Source organism: Phalacrocorax carbo, chromosome 2, assembly GCF_963921805.1.
Source record: "Phalacrocorax carbo chromosome 2, bPhaCar2.1, whole genome shotgun sequence".
Classification (NCBI taxonomy): Eukaryota; Metazoa; Chordata; class Aves; order Suliformes; family Phalacrocoracidae; genus Phalacrocorax; species Phalacrocorax carbo.
In genome coordinates, this window is record NC_087514.1 from 67499578 (window position 1) to 67525023 (window position 25446).

The 25446-nt window shown below is 40.3% G+C and overlaps 1 protein-coding gene across 1 annotated transcript in view; it reads left to right on the forward strand.

The window, feature by feature from the left end:
- The window catches only part of AHRR (aryl hydrocarbon receptor repressor), a 71503-nt gene that overhangs the window by 17844 nt on the left and 28213 nt on the right, over positions 1–25446 (forward strand). Inside the window, exon 3 of the mRNA XM_064443180.1 lies at positions 22008–22108. Within this exon, the coding sequence (XP_064299250.1) occupies positions 22008–22108 (101 nt within the window). The remainder of the gene's footprint in view (positions 1–22007; positions 22109–25446) is intronic.

Sequence of the window (25446 nt, forward strand, 5' to 3'; positions counted from 1 at the left end):
AGGACCCTGTGATTCAGATGCAAATCTAAAACAATTCTTCCTTTTTAAGACTTCTAAAAAATAATTTTAATTCAAGACCACCAGTTAGCTTCTGGACTGCGCAGTATTTCCATAGAGTCAGTTCATGAAGTTCTGAAATCTTGCCTCATATGCCTCACTAGCAACGCACAGTGGTTGCTGGGACTCTGAGAAGTCCATGAGATGCAGTCTGAACACTAGGCATGGGACCAGGGTAGATGTGGTTGTTGCAAAGGTGTGTCAAGACTACACAAAATGAGATTATTTTAAATTGCATTTAAAACCACTTTTCCCTATCATGATTTTCAGCTGGACTTTATACCTAATATACGAAGTATAGGTTGGAGGGGAGAGGATAAAGATTAATAGCTAGATCCTTAACTGGCTTCCATCATCTATTTACCAGATTTTCAAATAAATGCTGTGTTGCTTCTGTCTGTTAACCACTCACAGATGTGTTTTATTATCTACTTGCAAGAGTTTTATTTTTAAAAAATTCTTTCTTGTTTTGCTCCCCAAAGTCCTGCTAATTGTTAGGCCACTGGAGCTCTGAGACCATTGCCTGTCATGTCATGCATCAGTATTGTCTCACTGTTTTTTTTTTTATTGCTCACTCTGCATTGTCTGTAAGTGTGTGTTGTTTCCTGTCTTACACTAGGTATGTGCATGCTTTGTCAGTGAGTGACCCATGTTTTATTCTGAGGGGCCAAGTGTGTTTCCATCTCTAATAGCCCTAAAGATCCACTAGAATGACTCAACCCAGGGACAAGAGGATACCAAGACAAGGAAGAGGGCAAGGCTAAGTTCTCTGAGGGTTTTCTGTGATTCATTGTGTCTTTTCAAGATATTATTTAGCCTTTGACAAATTCAGCTTATATTTTGTTTACTGATAGCATTTTATTGACCTTTTTGAATGTACTTGGGGTGCATGGGATTTTTTTACACACTGTAGTTGGAGTTTTAAATGAGTTTAAAACAAGGAAATAAAATCTAAATTAAATGCTAGCAATAAACAAAGCACCTCAATAGAATTCAGGTAGGCAGCCCTGGTTAATCTAGTTACTGCTTCAGAAAATGTGTGCCAGTACCTGGAAACTCTTATTTTATGTCATGCAACACTCAATGGTGACATCTCCTCTGAGTAGCAGCCTGAGGCATTTGCTCAGTGTTGACATGGGAGAAGGAACTTTATGGTGACCTGCAGACACCATTTCTCAGGATTTCTTTAATAATTGATTTTCCACATTTTGACCAGTCCTCATGGTCTTGGAGAAGGGTTAAGTCTTTTCAGTTTGTGCCTTTCAGCCTTCCTTGTTGCATAATTTCCGAAACGGTTTGGCATATCTTTGTCTGAATGCTGTCCATAGACAAGACTGGTGCTTCCTTTCTTTTCTCCTAAACCTCTGTCCGTTTGGTTGCCAGCATCACTGCTGCTCCAGCACCTGCTGTCAGAAGCCCCTGTCAGCCAGCCATGAGGGCTGGCTGTTCCCTAAGGGATGGAGGCTCCCCATGGTGTCCATCAGGGCCTCCCAACCAGGGCCTGTCCCACCACTGCAGCCAGGAGAAGGGCAGCCGGGGGCCACCGGGGACAGCCCCAACCCGGAGCAGCAGGCACCTCCCTGGCATCCAGCTGAGGCCACACTCAAAACTCTCTCTCTGTCTTGCCTCTATACGCTGGTGGCATCTTGCCTCCCTCCACCACTTCTGGACCGTAACTTCCTTTCTGAACATGATGCAAAGACTGTTGTCCAAATTTTGCATCTTCATAGTTTTGTAACCTCTGTACCGCAGGCCTTCCTGACATCACTGGTGTTTGTGCTCCACAGAAATCATAAATACTAACTTCTCTTTCTTGCTCATTTCTTTGACTGAGTAACTTGCTCTGCTACCTCCATGAGCATCTCTGTGCCCATCTTTTTTCCCAATAAGGCCATATAATTGTAATAATCTTTGCCTATTAAGTCTTTATTTTCATCAATCCTCACTCTTTCTGTAGCTTTGACTCTTCCTCCTACAACCATCATTAATTTTCTTCACATGGCCATTTATGGATGAAATACTCTTCCTGAAATCATGCCGGCTTACCCACCAATTTCTCCTGCATAAAAATCTTGTTAGTTATAAGCAGGGCTGCAGGTGGCTGGTAGTTTATAGAATTATGAAAGTAAATAAACAAATTGATGATTTAGTCAAACCCAAAAGTTTATGATTTATCATACAATTTATATGGCTGAGTCTGTGCAAGGCACCTGTCTTTCTAGGCTGCAACTAGATCTTGTTTAGGTCTTTAAAATCATAAAACATGAGATGGGAGCGGGTTTCTGCAAAGCTTACCTCATTTTTCTATATTATTAGTCCTACAGTTTGGCTCAACTGATTACTCTAAAGGGCTTGTTTTCATTGAATTGTATTTGGTCTAGTGTCTTTTTTGTGTTGTTGGAAAGAAAATCCCAACTGACTAATACAGATGATTTTCTTCTCTATCTAATGTAGCAGTAACATATTAGACAGTGCTCTGAACATTCACCACCTTGAAACGAAATAATTTTTTAGATGAGGCACAGCAGATTTCCCTTTATAAATCCAGTTTTAATTTGATTATAATTTTTGCTGCAATTATGTATAAAATGCAACTAATAAAGTCTCTAAAATCTTGACATCTATGTGAGTAGAAGTGGAAGCAAGATGCGTATCAGTAAACTAAATTAAACGCTTACAAAGAGAAGTTACAAACAGACTTTAAAAGTTCCTTCAAAGAAGCTCATAATTTTTTTTGTGAAAGTTCAATGCTATGTAACAGTCTTGCCAAACACTTACACATGGATTTACTGTGTCCCTAAAATTCCATTGAAATCCCCTCAATGCATTCCCTTTTTATATCTGCATGGAATATATCAAGTTGAAGGTATATATAGGAAGTAAATTTCTGCCAGTAGTTTTTTGTTACAATAAATAAAATGTCCACTATTCCCATTTACATCTGAACCTGCAACATGAATTGGCTACTTACATATTGGAAACAGCTGAAAGAAGTTGAGAGAAGAGGATTGAAAACGACCAAAAGGTCAGATCTAAGTCAAAACGCAACATATTTTAAGTTTTCTTTTTCTAGTCCATTAAGAACTTCATAACCACTTTACTAATTGCATAGTTGCAAAACATACATGCCACCTTATGTTAATATTATATATTCCCCTGAGTGTTTCAACATCTGTACAGAAAATGCTATCTTTTCCATGTTAGTATTATGCTGTATATCAGTGTCACTGAAAACTTGTCACAAAAACTCTGTATTTTGTTCCAAATAATTTATTAATATGATACTATGCCGTCAAACGACCCCTATAAACCTTATACAGAAAAATGGCCCAATAAATAATACTTTATGGAAACATTTCTTAAGAGGAGAAATAATCTAATTTAGATAATACGTCTTGAACAGATGAATGTAAGGATTTATGTGGGAAATATTCCAATATGTTTTTATGAGTGCTAAGACGGTAAGTGGAGAAAAATGGAATTGCATTTCTTCTTTCCATACTTTTTAATGTCTTAGTCTACATCACTGCATAAAGAAAAAGGCTGTACATCTCAAAACAATTAATGTTTGTGTGAGGAAATTAAGATATGTTTAAAATCACAATAATTAATTTAGTAGTTATTAAAGGCTCAGTCATGCAAGGTGCAGAGTACTCTCAAATTACTGTGTTCAACAGGAACTAATCATTTTCAAGACATCTTCAGAACCATCAGAACTATTCAGTCTTCATTCTTATTGATGCTAGCAAGCATTTTAGAAATATTTAATAAATTCAGTAGTAAGTGATGTGTTATTTGGGGACAATGATCCACCCTACATTTGTTTCTGATGACTTATGGCTAGGAAAGCAGAGATATGTCAGTTTGAAGGTTTGCTTCATGATCACACCTTATAATTATCACAGAATCACAGAATCCCAGGTTGGAAGGGACCTCAGGGATCATCTAGTCCAACCTTTCTAGGAAGAGCAGAGTCTAGACAAGATGGCCCAGCACCCTGTCCAGACGACTCTTGAAGGTGTCCAACGTGGTCGAGTCAACCACTTCCCTGGGGAGATTATTCCAATGGGTGACTGTCCTCAGTGTGAAGAATTTCCCTCTGGTGTCCAATCGGAATGTCCCCAAGAGCAATTTGTGTCCATTCCCCCTTGTCCCCTCCATGTGACTCTGTGTAAAAAGGGAGTCTCCAGTATCGCGGTGGTAATTGATAATGTCTTTAAAACCAGTAGTGTGACTGAGATAGTCACCTCTGGCAGAATGAGGTGGGAGGAGGGGTCAGTTTCTGGGCAGAGGACATGCCCCGTGCAGCAACACTGCAGGGACACCAAATTCCAAGAGGTCATTTGGAAAAGAGGAGTGAGTTTATTGTTTCTTGTCTTTATCTAGTTAAGTCAAATCAAGTCAAATCACAATCTCCAGTCAGGGGTCAGCATGCTTACTTTAGTTATTCTAGCTTCAGCAGATATTCCTTCTTCTGAATCTCTGAGGATAATGCTCAGCTAGCTTAGTGTCAGTTCAGGAAATAAAATGGAACAGATTTCTCCAGCTAGAGAAAAGCTGCGATGGTGAACTACAATTTTGTGACTCTCCATGGCTCTGTTGCCAAACGATACATACAACAGCATGCAAAAAACATGTTAGGGAAGACTTTTAAGCCCTGAAATGCCTGTAGTGGAGACTGGGAAATGTAACAGAAACTTTCCAAGGATGAAGAGGACAGTGGGAAACCTAATCTCCATCCCACTGAGGTAATCTGCCAGGAAAGACCTACTGTAGGCAAAATTCCGGCAAAAAGCCTCTTCTCAGAAAACAACAGGTTTGGCTGGGGAGGAAACATAAAGACAGCTGTTCAAGTCCTTAATTCCTTATTATATTTTGCTTCACTTTGGCATTAGTGGAGTAATACAAGTCAGGCCTTCAAAATCTGGCCCAGTGTTTTGAAAACTGCATTACCTGAAGTTAAATATATTTTTAGGAATCAAAGCAAAAATGCCATTGAAAAGGTTGAAGCCTGGGAGGGGTGAGCTCACACCTTCACCACTCGAATAATTTGGCTGGAGAGCGTTTCGTGCTAGGTAAATTGGGGACCAGCTAGCCATATTGCAGCCAGATTCGCAGTGGTAGCAGGCTGCTGGAGGGAAAGAACACTGGAAAGTGAACTCAGATTTACATGGAGATAATGGGAGACATGTGAACATTTTGGGGGATTTTATCAGTGTACTTTTATGTCAAGCTTTTAATTAAATCCACCAATTTTATTTTGCTGTATGCGCTTTTGCTGTTTACCTTGGTGACTTTCCTTCCCTGTTTCAGTAGTTTGTTAATCTGTTTTCTTCCAAAATCTCTGAGAAATATTTTCTACCTCTTTTTCTCCGGTGCCCTTTCTAGAGATAGCCCACCTCACCTCTTTTTTGCATCTTCCTCATCTGTAGATTTTCTTGTTTTCTCCATATAGGTTTTTTTCCATCTTTTCTCATCTTTGCTACAGCATTTTCCCTTTTCCCTGTATTCCTTGCTCCATCCCTAAGAGCTTTTTCTTACATCTGCCCTCTGCCATTCCAGAACTGGATCTCCATCTCCTCTCTACTGACTGACTTTGGTGGGAAAGTGATTCTTCGGTTTTGTTTTGTTTTTTTTTTTTTCTAGTAAGACATTGTTCTCATCTCCTGTTGGGTGAAAGAGGGACCAGGCAAACCTCTTTTCCATTATCCTCCATGAGGGCCTTTTGCCCTATGTGGTCTGGGTGTGGTGAGCTCAGATAGCCTGCTGATGCTTTCATTGCAAGGGCCACAGGGAGGGGATGTACCTTTCATTCCCTCCCCTACACAGAGCCCTACCACAGTGTCAAGATGATGAGAATCACTGCAGCAGAGGGATGAAGCCTTAGGGCGGGAGGGGGGAATAAATAATGAATTGTTGTCAACCCTCCCTACTGCATTAGGCTGCCAGATGATTGCTTATTCCTTGCTCCCACCCACACGCTTCATGCCACCACCAGCATTCTTGGTCCTTTGTGGCTGATGTTGTGGGCTAGTCAGCTGATGAGTCAGCTCTGCTAACCAGTGCTTTTCCAACTCCCCATGGCAGGGATAGCTTTGGCATAAGAGTTACAGGCAGGATTATCTGTGCGGGAAGGGGGGGGGTGCTTGGGCACATTAATTGATTTATTTAGAAGTTTACCATTCTGCATATAAAGAGCAGGTTTCCAGGCGTGTGCAATTCAGCTCATCTTGTTCTCTTTGCATATGCCCCAATGCAGGAAGTTTTGAAACTACACCCTGTATACCATCTGTTAGTATGGGAATGTGGAGTTAATGGGAAATTCAGACTTTGAATAGGTCAGGAAATTCAAAGTTTTGTTCTCACAGCAATTAACTACATGTTGGTCTCAGATGGTATTTTAGCTCATCGGGTTAATGTACAAAATGAGTCTTGCGCCACAGCTGAGTTCCCGCTCCACAGCTGAACTTGGCACAGGGACCGAGTGGGAGAAAAGACGATCAGAGCTTCAAAATACCTTTGTGCCTCCTCGATGCCGGGCAGGCCTGGGCCTCTTTAGCGCTTCCCAGGGGTCAGAACACCCTCCGGGACTGGCGTATCCAGCATCTCACAGCTTGTGTCAACTGGGGAACATCTGGGCAGTGGAAAATACATGAGGCATAAGAATGTTCCAGCTGCCCTGTTCCCAGCCTGCCCCGTCCTGCCTTGACTCCATCGACTCCCAGCTGTGTTGCCTTGGCCGGGGTGCTACAGTTGGGCATTCCAGCTCCTTTTGCCTTCCTGCACGTCAGGCAAAAGCTGTACTGTGCTCGGACAGGTTGTATGGACCACCCCATGCGGAAGGCTCCGTCACAGCAATTTCCTTTAAACTTATTTCTGCAGCTGCACTATTTGCCGTCCTCTTTAATCTGCCTTCTACTTGGGTAGTGCCAGCTATCCTTCAGCAGCCCTGGCCGAGCTAGAACTTCATTTACGTTGCAGTAACAGAACACTTTTTTCCTCCGCTGCCAAATGAACACTGGCTGGAAAGTACTGGGTAGAAAGGTAGCTGAGCATCAAATATGTAGTGTGTTGGGGCAGCAGGAAGAGGGTGAGGGTAGAAGCTTTTTTTGTGACATACTTGCTCTAATTTTTGTAACTGAGTTACTCAGAAGTCTTTAAAGCTTGATTGTAATTTCTCTCATTTTTGACTGTAATTTCTCACAGTACTTAAACTTGTTTCTAATGAAAGAATACCTCTTAGTAGCCGTTTAAAGTAATTTTATTTCTTAAATAATGATATATATTACACTAATCTGAAATGGTTTGATTTTGGATTATTAGCTGGGGTATAAGTGAGCTGGATTACATTTCTCTGGATAATTTTCAAATTAAATAAACTTCACAAAAGGACTAAAAAATAATGTAAAGGCAGATTTGCAGCTAATTCAAATTACTGTCTGCATGTTCTCTTATATATATATAGGTGGTGTACAGATACTTAACTGTCAGGTGCAAGTTTTTAGAGCTGTGGAGGGAATGAGGAAAGCTTGCAGTAATTATTTGGAAATTGGCATATCAGAGGTCATTGTTTATCCTGATTTCACTCTACTGAATTACTGACCAATTCTTTCTCTAGAACTGTAGATCTAATGGCACTTAGGCACATGTATTAGATGCCTTCTCGCATCTCCTTGGAAAATGGAGGAATTGATCACACTGTCTTTGAGTAGAAGAGGTCATCTGCTTGAAAAAAGATTGCAAATATTTTAATTTCATATGATAAGGAATAAAAAAAGGACTCTCAGTGAGACAAGACTTTTTAGGTACCACATCTGTGGCCAGACTGCCATGCAGAACAGAACTGAGCAGCAAGTATTCTAGCAGCTGTTTACCCTGAAATACCCATATGTAAACTCATTCCTGCTACTACCAATGATTTTTTCACCAACTGCCTCCAGAAGAACAGTATAATTTGTTTGTTAAGGTAACGTAGCACAACAGTACATGTATCTCTTTCCATAACTAGAAAGGAAAAAATGCCGTGTTATTTAAATACCTGCATTAGTAACCAATGCTCTTTTACTTTAGATAAACTTCTTGTGGTTTAGCCAAAGTTCATAAACGGGAACAAAGTCACATCTCTTTGTTTAGGCAGGCATTGACCTGACTGAATAGTTTTCATTTCCATTGGAAGTAATTGTAGTGGTAAGTGAATGGGCACAAATCAGTAACATAAGACTCAGGGCAATATCTTCAGAAGTTTCAGAAGCCTTTGAAACTATAGCCTCTCTTCAAAAATGCCTGTGGCCTTGTCTGCACTGCTACTGTTACCCTCAAGGTCACTCTGGAGGCTGTCAACATCCTCCCTTTATAGATCAGCGTGTCTGTCTCACCACCTCCACCAGCACTTTGTCCAAGAACTGAGCACTTGTCCTGAGAAACTGTGGTGACGCTTGGTGTCCGAGGCTGAGCCTGTCTCACTGCCCTGACTTCCCATCCATGACCTGAGCGTGCCAGGCTCGGTCAGTGAGGTCCACCAGCAGTAATCTCACAATACCCCATCCAGTTTCTGGCCTAATTCCCCTCCATAAATATAGGTGAGATCTGGAGCAGAGACGAGGCTGATTTTGGGGTGTCATCAGTTTCATATGAAAGCTAGACTGGGAGGGGACCTTTCCCACTGCTTGAGCTGGGTGAAGGTACACATCAAGGTGAAGCATGAATATCACTTTGAATGAAGCCAAGGACACTTTACAACTTGTGGGTGCATCTCCATAGTCCCTGAAGGTGTCTGTAGTGTGTGTGGGTGCACCTGAATGAGCTTTCACCTGGCTAGCATGGCTAATAATAGCAATGAACTTGCGGGACAGTGTGCAAATGAGTCATCTTGGCCCACACTCTGAGTCCTCAATAGGCTTAGCACTGTGCCCTCATTGCTATTGTTACTTACTTAAGCTGGATTATAAAGCTGGTTTGGGCAAGCCTGTTTGTGCCGCCTTTAGATGAAATGTGTCTGTATACTAATCCTCATAAAATGTCAATGAGCAATATATCCAACTTAATTTTTTAAACTGTAGGCTCCAAAGTAATTTAACAGCTTTTGAAAACTTTATTTCAGGTAATTAGTGCAAATAATTCATGATGGAACAACAACGGTTGCTTTCATAGCGCTAACTGCTTGTGAAAATAGGTCAAACCTCCCACCCCCTTCATTGGGTAGAGTTGACTTACCATTAAGAGGAAAAATATTTTTAACTTTTTTCTTTAAATTCCCACCTGCCCCCCATCACCCAAAGGCCTTTCCAGCTACCACCTACAAGTCATGTCCGCACAACAGATTAGTATATTGGTCATTTGTGGGACACTCACAGCTAAAATATAATATAGGCTTTTCTGTCCTAGAAACAAGCTCTAACTAGTACTTGTTATATCTTCATAGTATTTCTTCAGAATAAATTTTTGATAGTAAGCACATTTCCGGATCTACCATTTCTGTTGGTGTTTCTAACACTACAGCAGGAAAGTGTTTAATTCAGGGCAACCGTATCTGCTGTTTATTGAATCTAATGTTTGTTTGACTGTTTATCATGGCTTTAAAATATCTTAATTAGCATAATTCACAGTAGCGCATGGTTGGCAGACATGGACCTTTAAGATAATAAGAATGAACGGGCTGAATAAATATTTGAAAAAGGTGCCAGTATAGTTTAAAAGCTATTTATCTTAAACTTTTATTTAATTCTACTCAGGCTACATGACTCCATCCAGATAATACTCCAAGCTATACATTTCTTCCCTGTTTGAACTGAAATAAAATAGTCCCGTGACATATTTGGGGGAAGCCCATATGATAACATGCGTGTGCCTTACATCTGCGTGGGTCGAAAGGATGGGCTGCCTCTTTAAAAGGTTTCCATGAACCTGTATTGTTATAGTAACCTCTGGTAGGCGAGGGGTTGCGTGACTGCAGCAGACTCATTTGTGACCTCAGAAAAGTGGTTATGAAAGTGATCTCTTGATCAGAGGAATAGAGCTCTGCTGCCTGCCAGACCAGCAAGGCAGAAATGAGCCTCCTCCCTGCAAATCTGCCCCGGCAGGAGAAAAAATGTTCCTCTTTTGGATGCAGCATTCATAGACTAAGTCTTTAATGATTGCTCTGAAAAATACTCGGCTTAAAACAAAGTAGTTTCGAGAGCATACATTTTCTCCAGTTAACTTTCACTTAAACATTTTTAAAGAATATGTGCAAAAGCATCTTTGCTTTTGCTTTTTGCAGTTTGCAATGTTCATTTTCTGCCTTAAACCTATTCATATTTTCCTTAGTATAGCGCTAATAAGTTTTGTTTCAGTGGTTATTGGACTGACGCTGGCAGCAAGATGCGGTGTATATCCAATGAAGATCATATGAATATTATAATTGATTAAAAACCAATATGAACTGATGTTTATGTCACATAATGAGTTTAAAACAGATCTGATGAATCAGTAGATAAGAAATCACCAGTTTTCATCCAGAAGACCTTGGCAGAATAAGAACAATTAGAACTAATTTATGTATAATAATTCTTTATATGTACTATTCACCTAGTATTGATCACTCGGTGAAAGCTGTAATTAACTATAATTGCCTTGAAAATGGAGGCTGCAATCCTGTATGTTTCATGAGTGGGAGACAGGTTCCCTGTCCTTATCCCATAAGGAATACTCGTTATTGCTTTGGTAGCTTGCTATGAGTCAAGGTAACAGGCACCTTCGCAGGAGTCAGACTTGCCTGTTCAAGTCAATGACACATATGCAGAAGAGTTGAAACTGGAGAAAAGGTTATATTTTTATAGCTAGAACTTTGTTTCTGAAATACAGAACATTGTTTGATTGTTCCATGCCTTCACATGGAACAAGTCTGATAAGAACTCTGTGGCTGCCTTTTAATTTTATCATATTCTAAGTAGTCTCTGTTTTTAAAAATTGAAAAGCAAATCAAAGCAGGGCCACAATTTACATTTTTTGAGCATTCAAATATTACCTTTCTGACTTTTAAAAAGATGGTATTTTCTATTATGCTTAGAAAATTTGGAGGTCGTAATCTGGTCAGTGACCTAGGGACCGTGGCATTTTTTAAAAACTTAATTCCTCTAGCGCTAAGGGGAACAGAACATGTAAGCCCACTACTGGCCTGCTTAGGGTCTCTAGGATCTGCCTGGGATCTTTTCTTGAGTATGGAACCTGGCTGTGAAAAAAGGCAAAGCAAAATGTCTGTGAGGAAGTGAAAAATGAAGGTTCTTGTAGTAACTGAACACATCACGTGCATGTGTTTTCTACTTCTGCAGAAGGTTCCTGTTCTGAAAAGCAATTTATTTTTGGACAAACTGTAATGTCTTCTTTGCAGGCCCTCTGACTTACAAGGGATTCCAGTTGGGAGCAAGGTCCATCTGTTTTGATAACTTTTCAGGACTAGTCTTTAAATGCATATGTTAAAATATTAATGTGTATAAAAACTCATTAAACATACCCAGGGATTGTAAAATTATCAATTTAGTGTTCTGGTAATTCAATTTTTGACTTCTGTTGTTGGATTTTTCTTCATTCTGAGCTTTTAGGTAAGATTTTCATGTTACTGGTTTTCTTCATTGTTCTAAAAAGTTCTGGAATATAGTTCAGTGTTTTAAAATTATCCTGAAAATTGATTCTGAAAGAATTTTTTAAACTTTTAGATACTGTTCCTGATGTTTCATTTGCCTGTATCTTGTTTCAGCACGTTCTTTTATTTCCTGAAGTATAAAAGCCAAAGCTCAAGGACCTCCTCTCAGGCATATTTTTCCCACAGCTCGTTAGGTTCCTTTAACCTCTCAAGGCTTCATACGGTCAGTCTCATCATGGCAGCCTCCACAGATAGCAGAACAGACCAAAGCAAACCAGCTCTGCCTTAGAAAGAGAGTGCCGTGTTCTGTGGGGTGTGTGTATTTGTCGGTGATTGTGCAGCAGTGTGTTGTGGTATCCAGCTGATTTAAAAGTGGAGATTCTCGCGTTTCTTCTGTCAAGTGTGTTTGCTTATTTAAAGTACACTGGAAAGCAAACGTGGCTGTGTCTTTGCCTTTAATATCGGATACAGTATGGCTGCTATGTAAAGCAGATATTAAGTAATTGCTCTTACGATATTTCTGACTCTGAAACTGATGAAGCCACTTTTGGTTTTCTGGGTAACATATGCACATCCTGTGCGTTAAGGTCTCAGCGTGAATATTTTAGATGCAATGTTTATTTCATCTTAAAGGTTTCCTTTATCCTCTCCAGATCGTGTGCTTTGGCTATTTTTAAACAGTCTCTTGGGTGATATACTGGCCTACTGACATATGCTCTTTCAACTGTCTTCTAAGAGATACTGACTTAAATTCCCTCTTGGAGCTAGCAGGTATGAATTTAGCCTGTGCCTTTCCATGCAGAGCAGTGCCAGTGAAGTTATAAAGGGGCAAGGATGTTATAAAAGCATGAGGAGTGGAAGCTCAGGTGATTGTTTGAAACATAGGCCTGGAAAAGAGGTTATCAAATCCAAAAAGTCTAGCAAAGATCATGTAAATCTCACGTAAGTCAGCCATTGTCAGATTGATTTAATCAGGAAGGGGGAGAGATGCTTCTTATACACTTTCCTTGTTGCATTTATTTTCACGCTTGGTCTTTGATTTGATTTCATTCTTCAGGGGTTGGTTTACTAAATGTTCTAAACTGTAGATCTAAATTGAAGAGGGTAAAATAGTGCACATCTTCTGCAGGCAATAAAGACTAAAAATGTTCTGATATTCTCAAGATAATACTGTTATCAGGACTTCATCACATTTCTTCTGTAAGATGCGATTCTTACAGTCTCCTTTTTTAAAGTGGGGAAGATTCCAGTAGACTGTAGTAGCTTAGTTATGAACACACATAGCTTTTCTCTTACCCATCTTTTCAGTAAAAATGGATTTTGGTCTTATTACTTATGTTTCCGAAAAATATTTCAGACTCAAATTTATTTCAATAGGCTATTTAGCATAAAAGAAATATTTTTTTTTGTTTGGATGCAATGGTTAGTCACAAGCTGGTCTTTCATCATATGCTTAAATTTAGTCACATACAGGCTTTCTCATAAGGTTCTGATTTTTCTTATTGTCGCTTCTGTGATATGCTTTGTTTTGCGTCACAGATGCTGCTCATGTTCATCTGTTGTTTATTTTCTGTGTGCAACAAATTTCGTGGACGAGGTTGTGACATTGCAGTGAGAATATAACAACATAAGAAATGCACTACTGTGTCACACCAGTGGTCCCTCTAGTCTGGTATTCTCATCTCCAGAATTGCTGTCTTTTTTTTTTTGCTTTAAACCATTCTTGTACTGGTGTCACTGAGCACTTCACAGTCCTCATATTTTGGGGTTGGGTGAACAGCAGTTCTGCATTCGGTTTATTCATTGCCTTTACAGTTTTATAAACCTCTGTTACATTTCCCCTCATTTCCTCCTCAGTAAACAGCCATAGCCATTTTTACCTCTCCTCAAAGGGTAGCTGCCTCTGCTGTGGACCCCAATGCCCATTGTTGTATTATTTTCATTGGGAGAATCAAACCAGTGAAAAAATGGCCTTGGGACAATGAAATAATATGAGCCGTAGCAAAAGAGGACTACATTCCTGGACCATCAAGAGAGAAAGTTCTGGGAATTCAGGGGATATAGAGAACCTAAATTTTCTTTTTCCCTGTACAGATTTTTTAAAATATCTGGACAAGGGAAAAGATGAACAGCTATTCAGCCAACAAGCCGTCATGAAGGAAAGACACTTAGAAGAACTGGGAAGCTCTGCAAGTTCTTTTCATAGGCCATCTGCTCCATAGATCCTAGAATCAATGTGTCCTGAGGTGCTATTCCTCTGAATATGTATGTATATCATGATCAGTGGGATTTGCTGAGATGCCAGTCAAACAATCAAGATGTGGCAGGTCAGAACACGCTGCAGTACACTTATGGCTAATGTGGGTTAGTTTGGTGGAGTCTGAATCCCTCTACATAGACTTAACATGCAGTGGTTCAGAGTGTAGTACAGAGGAAAATGGAAACTAGAGTAAAACAAACATAAAACTGCATTGATTGTACATTTTGAGGTCCTTAACTCTGGAACTAACCAATGTTAAGCAAGTTTTCTAAATACAGAGTAGTTATCTTAAATTTATTTTTTCTACACTAAACTTATTCTGTATATCTTGATTATGATTAATGGACATGTAATTTAGAAACTCATGACTTAAGAGGCAAGGAATTTGTTGGAATCATCTTAATTTTTATGAGAGATGTGGCTATTGATTTGCAAGTGGACTAAGTGGTTTGCAGATTTCTTACTCAAGGTTGCCAATAACTCAGGCTTGTGATCCGTTTGGTAGAATAACCTGTTTGTATTTACCTTTTATGGATTTATTCAAAAGGGTGTGCAAGCAAATACACATTCAGACAAACTAATATATTACAGCTTAATTAAATTAAGAATGGAATAATACATGGATGAAATTAAGGATCCAGGACTGAATCTTTAAGTCAGCAAGTTCCCAAATCATCATATTTAAAGTAGTAGGTAGTCAAATGGAATTATGAAGATGAAATGGAAGACAATTACTTGGAATAAGTCTTGTATCTTGGGATAATTTAGGAGGACTGCATGTCTTTGGCAGTTTTATAGCCAATATAGAGTACCAGACCGACTGATAACTCAAATATTTACTCACAGTGACGCAAAGAGACCTCTAAAATATCTTCTTTGCCAATGCGCAACACAGGGTTGTCTGTTGGGGAGATCATCTGTTGAGTCATATGAAGAGAGAAAGGTTGCAACAGTAGACTGCAGAGAGGAAATGTGCTTTCTAGGCAAGTTCTTTTGAGTCTGTTGCTTGTATAGTTAGCACACAGTTTGGTTTTGCATGAAGGCACAGCTTTTGTTTGGATCTGTGATCCCTCAGAAGTTATGGGATAAGGGAGGTATTACAGTCCCAGACTACGTAAAAACATGACATACAAGTGTGGTTTCTGGTGAGCCGGTTGTGTGAGATACAGATAGAATAAACCATCAAAAAACATTCTAAGAATAGCTAATAACTTAATTCACATATTCTCCTTATGCACACACTTTTCATGACACCCATTTAACCATTCTCAGCAGTTCTTAGATTATTCTACTCATTTTACAGACCAAGAATTGTGGAAACAGGAAGTGTCCATCTAGAACTTATCCTAATGCTCATTCACCTAAAACCATAAGCAGCTCTTACCTTATAAAATTAATCCTGTTTGTGATTAAACAATCAAAGTTTTCCCGGAGGGAATGTGAAATGTCCGTTATGGGGGATACTCAACAAAAACCCTGAGCAACCTGCCTAACTGGTTAGATCTATTTTGATCAGGGTGGGGTAGACCAGATGACATTCAAAGGTCCCTTCCAACCTACATTGTCCTAAGTTTCTGTGATTCCCTATCCTGACTCAATAAATAGGCCTGTGTTCTCCACAGGTAAAATACTTTCCTAAAGCTTTGTAGAACTCCTTGCACCACAGCACAACTGAACATAAGCAGGTAATTGTTTTCAGCTTCTTAGCTTCTCTCATCTAAATCGTATTCCCCAAAGGCATGCAAGAGAAAAATATCCTGATTTGGTCACCTCCCCAAGAACTTCTTGCTTTGTGTTTCTTCTCTTTCACCCGCACCCTGCCTCTGATGCTGCCTTTTCTCTGGACTCGCTGGTAATGCCTGCCTTGGCATCATGCCAGCTCCATCCCAAAGACTCTGTCTGTCAATTGTGAACTCCTACCCCCGAAATGATTCCCTTCCTGACACAAACTTGCTCAATGGTTAGGTCAAGAGGGAAAAGATAGGACTGATGAGTTTTAGAGGGCAATGATGAAGAGGGGGAATGTCTTCTGGGAACTGGAGGAGAGCACAGCAGGACTTGCCCAAGGCAAGAGGCTCACCCTTCTCCCTTTCTTGCCTGCTGGAAACCCTCTCTGAGCTCTCATCCTTAATATCTTGTCTGATCACCACTAAGTCTTCTAACAAGCCGGATCTCTCAGGGCTGATGTTCATAGAAAAAGTATAGGAATGTGAGCTTTGTCCCTCTTTTCTATGTTTTCCTGTAGAAATAATTTCCATGTGTACTCTTACATACACAGACGGCAGTGGCAGCTGGAACACCATTTTAGAAAGTTTCTCGCATCTGCAATAATTTCTAAAAACACAAACTGTCCAGTGGAACACAGCAAAACCAACCATTTTGATGACTGCTCTGGCAGCAGTTTTTTACAGTTTGCGAAAGGATTTGACTTCAGGGAAGCACTCCTCACCTCTTGCACTGTGGGTTTTCTCCCCTCTCCCTGCTGTATGAGAGTTATTTCCTGATCCTTTACTTTAAGCCCCTTTGCTTTTTTTAGGCAACTTCCAGATATCTGATACAGTATATAATGAGGAATTAGGTTCCATTACACGAAGGCTTAACCTTCTCAAAAAGCATTCAGCGCTTGCCAGAAGTCATCAATATTTAACAGCTGTTGTTATTATGAAATACTTCATAGGGTAATGTGGCTCGTCTGCTCGCACGCAAGGGTTTGAACGGGCGCCAGGCCCCTGTCAGAGCCGCTGGGAGATTGACAGGCGGCGAGGCTTGCGTGACAGCGAGGCTGGGGTTAGTCAGCAGTCTGCCTCCTCCACAGCAGGGACTTCTCCCCCCCCTCCCCTCCTCTTCAAAAGGGCTCCCCCGGACAGGGGGTGGGACATGGGCTGGGGTCTCAGGGGGGCGAGGTGCCCCCACCAGCTCCATGCAAGGTCTGCGGGGAGAGGAGGGCTGCCGGGCGGTGGCATCTCTTTGATGCCCCTCTCGTGCACAGGGGAAAATGGATGGGGCTCACCGAGAAAGGGGAAAAGTGGTTCTGAAAGAAAGAGGGGACAGGATCTGGAAAGCAAACAGTTCGGTTTATACCTTAAATAAATGTCATGCTGTACTTGAGAAACTTCAAAGGGCAGTCAGATTTCAAAGCATCTTTTAAGAAGAAGCAGACTGAGAAAACCGCTAAGTTGGGAAGAAAAACTTCACATTATTGCTAGCATAATTTCATCTGGCGTTCTGGTAGCCTCTGCAACAGGACTGAGCTCCATACATCTTTTATTCAGAGGGTGCGTTTTGGTCCTGATTTCTTTCCCAAAGTGTTTGTGCAATCTGTATGTTGTGGCATTTCAGAGTGCAAACACCCCTTTCATATCATTCGGCAACATATAATAACTGTTCTTTATGTTGTATATTGTTTAATCTCAGCATGCATCTAATGAGTGCTGTCCTTATTGTGACTCAGTGTCCTCTGTAATGCAGCAAGAGGAAACAGACCATTTCAGTTCTTAGCTGTAGGTTTGTTAAGCAGAATTGCTCACACCGAGTGTTTCCTCGTTGTTTTGTTTAGTTTTCTTAGCATTCAGGGTAACACGCACAACTGATTCTTCCTGCAGCTAGACAATCCAGGAAGAAAGACCCTGTTTTCACTTCCTTTCAAGTAACAGTTACCAAAAGTAAGACTTGTATGCCTAAAGCAGTATCTCTGGACCTGCAAGCTAGATTCAGGTATTTTCATCTGCCCAGTTTAAGACACAATTTATCCCCTGGGCATCAGTGGAGGGAAATGGTCTCACAGGTACTCCTCATAGAAGGGCTTAAAACTGATATGCCTGCATCATACCAAGTCTGAAGAAGACAGTACCACCCCCTTCTTACACCTCAAATGAACCCAGTCAAGGTGTTCAGATAAGAAACAGCATCCCTTCACTGCTCATTTCTCTCCTGTGCTGTTGCTTAACACAGGTAGCCTGAGCATTGCAAGGCCCCTGGGATGGCTGGGGTACAGTTTGACCATGCATTAGTTTGTTACGGAGTATAGCTTGGCAGGTATTTTTCTAATTATTTTCTGAAGAAAGAAGTTGTGCTTGCACAGGAAAGGGTATAGAAACACTTTGGACAGTGTAATCCTATGAGTTTAAAAAGTATGGTTTTATGAGAGTCCTGAAATTTCCATCTCTCTGAACTAAAGAGTATTCTGCGATGAATAAATGTTCTGTTATTTCTGAGGGAAAGGGAACGGCTGGTTTCATGATGCTTCTGTAGACTTTAAAGTGCCAGGCAACTTTTCTCTTCTTTACAGTACTCCAGATTTGGTTTTCAAGCCAAGGGGTTTGCAAATGCAGATAGCGATGCTCGTATCAGAACTGGAGGCTCAAAAGAGATCTCAGCTTTATTCAGTGTTCTGGGGAGAGGCAGCACAGCTGTGAAAGGCTCCAGCACTGTCTGAGATAGTCCCATCCATTTTGTGGACTTGTTTTTCTCCATTAATTGTCAATTCTAACTCTACATTACTTTTTGGTTTCCACTCCTTTCAGCACTTTCAGATCAAAAATTGGAACAATGTCCTCCGATCTTTGACCTTTCCTTCAGGAAACTGCATTGGCCATTTTTCTTCATTTTTTCTCCCTCCTCTTCCTCATCCTAGCCGCTTTCCCACCTGCCTTGTATATTTCCACAGTGTTGTCCTGCTGTAGGACCCAGCATTTCCAAACTCGTGGGTTTTTAATGCTGGCTGGGATTGCACCATGCTGACTAGATCACATGATCTTGCAAAACTGCCAGCCCTCGTACATGTGTATCTTGTATTTATCACCCTATAGTATCAATATGCTCATTCATCTTCTTTGGCAGAACAGCTCCATCTTCTGTTTTATTTTGTCTTCTGGAAGTGCAGCTAGATAAGCTGTGCTCAGAAAAAGGTCTCTGCTGTTCGTGCTTCCCATCCCTTCAGTTTGCCAGTTCTGAACCTAGTAGGTGAGCGCTCTATTCTGAATTGCTGACGATCTAGTACGAAGAGTTGGCTTTCCCATAGAAAGCAGTCCAGGGCTCCATAAAGCTGAAACTTTCCAGTTTTTCACAGCCAATAACATTCATCAGACTGCCTGCAATATCATTTTTTTTCTTGCGCCATTCTTGATATGTAGGAACTCTAGCAGCCAGAAGTTTCCCCCTCAGGTCACTGAGTCATCCTTTGCTGTTTGTTATTTTTTATCTTTCCACAGTTTGCTCCTCCCCGCCTACTAGAGACAGTACTACTGCATTCTCTAGCCTTTCATTTGTTTTTGTCATCATAGGCTTCACCTTTGCTCCAGAGGGCCACCATTTTATGTAACGTCTAAGGCTGAGCACAGCTGTCTTGGCACCAGGGCCCTTGCTATCAAGCCACCCATCATAACCAATACTTAATTTCCTTCAGTTCTACCACTTGATTCTTGGTGGTGACAGGGGTATCATTAGGCTGTTCTGTTTTCTTTCCCGTATTTTTCTGCTCAGTCAGATAACATCTTGCAATTTTCCCTCCTAACCCCGTCACATCTTGCTTTCCGTCCTTCTCATTCCTTTCTGAAGATCTGTGTGGTTTTCTGCCTTTCTTGCTGTGCTTTCTCCGAGTGACAGGCTATCACCAGCAGTAGTATCTCCTCTGAGCTGTCACTGCAGTATCAGTCATGCCCTGGGTGGATTAATTCAGTATTTCCAGAACAGGGAGGCAGAACAAATGTGAACAGTGAGCAGTGGCTCTACTGCCTCAGGTGCAAGGAACAAAACGTCCCCGTCTCTGAGGAGCTCTTGCTTCTTGGTGTGAGCGGTGTCATTCATCTTTGATGGTGCAGTGGGACTCCTTGCAGTCCAGGCCAGTGAGTAGGGTATGTTATGAAACGGATGTGTGTGGCCTAACATACTCTAGCTGGCAAAATAACATTAAAATACTTTCCATTTGGAGATGGAATTTATAGTAGCCAGATGAGCTGTGGAACAAACATCTCTTGTGCTTCTGCTGCTGTGTTTGTGTAAGCCTGAAGGCTAACAAACAGGCAGGGAGCTCTGGCCCGCTCATTGAGTAAAATAATAATTTCCACTAACGATGAAGCTCAAACTGGTGGAATTTTCACAACGCCAGAAGAACGCATCAAAAAAATAAACCTTCATTTCCTCTCACCCCTCCCTGTCTGTCCTTTAACCTGCACAAAGTCTGTAAACCACCATGTCAGTAATTACAAAAACATCTTCTCTGAGGAGGGAAACTCTGAAAGAGGCCATTAGAATAGGGGCTGGCCTTTTAAAAATTATTGTCATGGGTGTCCATATGTCTGTTCTTATGGACAGGTATAGTAGAAGGCTTGGCTGATCAGGGAGAAAAAAAACAGTGACCTTTTTCAATTAGTTCAAAAGGTATACCAAAATGAAAATGCAGCTCGAAGAATCTGTATATCCCATTCATAGCAGCCTAGCTTGCAAGTCTGAAATCACAAAGTTGTTTTGGCTGGAAAACACGGGTAAGGGTCTGTTTTAGGCAGCTTGGGATTTTCCTGATGTGTTTTCCCATGCCCAGGGGAGGGATTTATTACATCTAACTACACCTTGGAGATGATTGCTTTGGGGTAACGACTGATATCATCACTGGCAGCAAATATTTACAATGGAAGCTAAAAAACATCACAGATGTTCAGTCAGTGTGGTTCTGTATTGCCATCATCTGTTGTAAAATGCTGATGTATCTTGCAACAGTCCCTCACTAGGCTGTTATATTGGTAAAGGGCTCTTGCGCAGCCCTTTTGAAAGGAAGTGACTCCATTTAGATCATATTCTTGGTCATTTCCAACAGATATTATTCAAGCCATTTAAAAATGTAGACCTTTTTCTTAATTTGGTATCTTACTGAAAATTTAAATCCCATTGTCATGACTTTTAGCAACAAGCTCAGGAGCATTAGAGGTTTGCTGGCTGTCTCCTCTTCTTATTCTGATTTGTTATAAACTAGCCCTGCCTGTCTCAACCATTCTATTTCGGATTATTAACCATCTCTGGCTGTGGTTGCTCCAGCACTCCTTTAGCTGGAACAAACAATGTGTGTCAAATATCCCAGCTAATCTCGCTGGTATGCCCTCCTCTCTCATTCTCTCCATGGAAAAGAGAACAAACAGAAAACTGAATCTCTGTTTGCTACTGGGGCATGTGTATGACCCATCTCTGGGATGGGGCAGTAAGACTGAAGATGACTTCTTAATTTTTACTGACCGAATGATAAAGACAGGTTCCTGTCATACTCCCTAGATGATGCAGAAGCCCAAAATATCAAGTGATGTTGACCTTCTCAGAAATTCTTTCATTATCCCCAGAAATGGGATTGTATTTCGGCAATTTTTCTGTGGGATATATTGATATGAAGACATTAATCTGAGTATTCAGATCAAGCAATGATAACCCATGTGTGGGAAGAGCACTCACCAGTTTTGGCTCCCATGAAGGTTTTCATTATTATTAGGAAAAATATATGCAATTTTAATCTACAGTGAGAGTTTTTCATTAATTTCATGTCATATATGACCTGCTAAAACCAAACTTTAAAACTCTGTTTAAAGATGAAATAGTTTAGAACGCTCCCTTGAATCTTACAGCTAGGCTCAGACTTGTAGCAGTGAATAGGGTAAAGTGAGACTGAAAATAATCTGATGCCAAGAAGGTCAGCACTGAAAATAAAAAACTTGTTTTGGTCTCTTGTCTTCTGAGCTATATAGGCATTTCTTTATATTGTCATAATATATATTTTTATATAAAAAACAACTTGCTAACTTTTTTTTGTTTCTTTCCTGTGGGTTTTGGTTGTTGCTTTATGTAGAGTACACTAATGGAAAAAATATGTTCAATAAAAAATGTGATAGATATTTCATATAAAAAACATCTGGACTGCCAAATATGTATCTATCTCCCTCACAGCAAAAGAAAGTTGTCAGTAACTGAGATCCAGACCACAAAGACAGTAATTCCCAATTAAATCAATGCATGTTAAGTGCCTAAATAAGAATTTTAGTCTAGTGGCCCAAATCGTTATGATTTCTAAATTGATAATACTCTTTCCAACAGCCATGCAAGAAAAGCACTTTAAGAAGCAAGCTGGCCAAACAATAAAAGAAGACAACGTATCTAACAAGACTGCTGTACAAGAAGGTGGACTTCTACTGGAAGTGAGTGAAAAAAACACTGTCTTTTCTGGCTCTAATTTTGTCAGTTTGATCAAATATTCAGGTTAATGGTTTGTGGCAACTTTGAACAAATGGTCAGTCTTGGTGTGAGTCATTCAAGAATCACGCTTGTGAGCGCTTCTTGCAAGAGCAAAACTGGCAGTCGTGATAGTCCCGGTCAGTCTCTGGACAATTGTACCTCACACCCCTACACTCTTGAAATTACCAGTGAAGTCCAGTGGGCCAGTTCACAGTCCTTTTTCACTTGGAATGTTAGCAAATGTTTATTTTGCTTGGCCCGTATTTTGAGGGTGCCAACAGGAGCTTGTCTGGTTTCTGATCTGAGTTAAGATTATTCTGGGATATTTTAATTTATCCTACTTCCTCAGCTCTGTGCTCTGAGGGAAGCCATGCGTCCAAAAGTTATTCCTTCTATGTATTTTTATCCCCTTTAGGATGACTTTATATTGGCAAAACAGCATAAAGGGGCCATACTGTTACTGAGAATTGGATCCATTAATCTGGATGAAGAATTAATACTGCTGTGAACTACTGAACCAGCTAGAGCACAGCAGTCCATCCCAGATACATCTGCATTTCAAACACATGATGTAATAATGCCTTTTATACACTGAGGTCCTTGGAAATTCCGATGTGATTAAGACTACATATGTAAAGTTGTTTTGGATAGGATAATATTCATGGTATAAAAATTGTGTTTGAATCACAGCTCCGATATATGTGTAAATGTAAATTAAATAGTAGCCTCCAGCAAATAACTGCTGTATGCTATTAAAGAAAAAAGACATTTTATCATGGGATCCAATACGATAAGTCATTCAAGCCCATGGAATGGAAACCGGCACCCTGCTTTCCTTCCTCTTAATACTTTAGAAGTTTTAAATTTTGTATTTCAAAGCGAGCAGCACAGAGGCATCTGATTAGTTAGTGCCAGTGCCAAAATGAGATGTTTGGCTGTCAGGTATTGTTTGCAATCGTTTCCATTCTCAATGAATAGGGAGTAGAGGGCATAATATAAATGATAAATATAGTATCTAATTTTTAATAAGGCTCTCCTATCTTTAGTCTATGTTTTGTTGAGTGTATATTACATGCCCACAAATTATAATCATTAAGGATCTTCAAACAGTAGCCCTACTGCTACGAGCATGTGGAGAGAACACCGATACATAATTTCAGGTAGGTTACAAGAGAATAATACTACTCGGTAGGTTAATGGTCTCCTTACTACAGGGTATGTAAGAGTTGCATTCCTTTTGAATATACGGGAGATATTTTATCCTGGATCATACTTAATGTGGATCATTAACTAGATGATTAAGTGCATGTTGATATGAATGTATTCACCAGGCTTCGTTTATGGGCACGTCTGGCCTAGAATAAGAGGATGAGTTTTCCTTAGGCCTTGCTGGGAATGTTCTCTGGGGACTGAGTTTGGCTCAGATGCTCATTCAGTGGCCATGGCATGTGAAGAAAAGCGGGTTTTTTTTAATTGTTCGACCAAATTCACCATGTTGATTATTAGGGACTGTGGGGTTTTAACAAAATAGCTGTATTTGTGGTTCCTTCCAAGGAGAAGCAAACGATCTTGCTGGTGGTTGCTGTACTTTGTATAGTGCCTTCTGAATCTGGCCACTTTATTGGCTCTCAAAAGATATTTTTCAGCTATCAAAAGCTGCTTTCCTTCTCATGACACCACCTTGCACTGTGCAACCTTTCTTAGATGCTTTATATAATACAAACCAGATTAATCTGAATCACCAAAATATGTGTGAATAATACTGTCCCTGACTGCAATGTTAACAGAAAACCAGGGTTAATTATTTTAGTTTTTTTTTTTCTAGTGGGTATGATCACTGTGCTCTGTGTATAGATAAAAATATGGAATAACAAGAACCCTAATTACTGGTAAATAACGTATCTGTGACTCTCAAGTCTTGGAACAATGCAGCGCTTCCTCTTTCAGCTTGAAAGAAAACAATGGAATTAGGCTGTCTTCAAAGTATGTTTAAAATGTTTTTTATTTCTAAAGGCCTGTGCCACAACATGTGTTTTTTATTTAAGATTTTATAGAGATTTTTTACAGCTATAATCAAATAGCTTTCATCAGCAATCATACAATAAACAATGATAGCAGATTATCAAAGACCTTTTAGTGGAACACAGCAGGTATCTAAATAAATACTTTCTTCCAGTGTTTTAAGATCACTTCTTCCGGATAAGAGAGTCTTTTCTTGCCATCTTTGTTTCCCTTTGGAGGGAAGACAGACAAAGCTCTAAGAATCAAAGTCCAGTTTTATTAATGGTCTTTTTGAGTACACCCCATTCTTGCAATCTTTGCTCTCCTTGGAGACTTCAGACTCCAACTGTTTGACTGCAATAATGATTTTTAACTTTGCACTTTCAAAATATTTTCCAAGACAGGTGGTATTGCAACCCTTGTGCCACATGCCTTCTGGCAGAAAAGGGCCACATTGAGTTTCTGAAGCTTGTTAGTGAATATTTAAAGAGCACTGGGCCAAACCCATAACCAGAAAAGCGGGAAAATAAATTGCATTGGCAGTCAATAAATCCAGATAGAATTTATGGGGTGATGGGGTGGAGAAACACAATAAAATGGTGACTTGGAAAAATAAGAATGAATCACTAGTGGGTATCTAGGCAATAGCCTTGATTGCAATAATCATCTCATGGCTGTTAGCCGCCTCCTACTCTTCCTCCCAGCTATGCTGCACTCACAGTCTCAAGCCCAGACTCAGAGTCTACACTGTTGTGCAGGTAATTCTTCGTCCCAAATGCATGTGTAATTTTCACGTGTTATACTATCCTATCAGAAGAATTAAATGTCCATTGCGAAGAAGGAGGCCCTTCTCAATGACATGCAGTCAGGCAATGGCCCCATCATCACCACTGACACTGTTTCCTGTGTAATTATCAACTAAATACTAAGCAGCACCCTGCTAAAATTGTCACTTGGACTTTACTGACCACCTCACAGTGGCTCCTGCAGTTTTTCTGCTTGTTACGGAAGAAACACTGATGTTCAAATTTCTGCCTCAACACTTGCTGCTGAAGGAGATGTCTTGATGGGGTTTCCTTCCTTTGTTATGTCTATTGGTCTTCCATTCTGCTGTTGTAGGCTGCAGCATAGGATTTATGGTATCTCTGTCTCCAGATGTACTGGATATAATTCTTTTCAGGTGTGAAAATAATGTTTTATATCCAAAATGTCACAAAAATTAGAAAGAAATCTGGATGATCCAGGCAGCTCCCAAACAGATGCTAATGGAGTAAGACTGCCTGATTCTGTCATGCCCCAT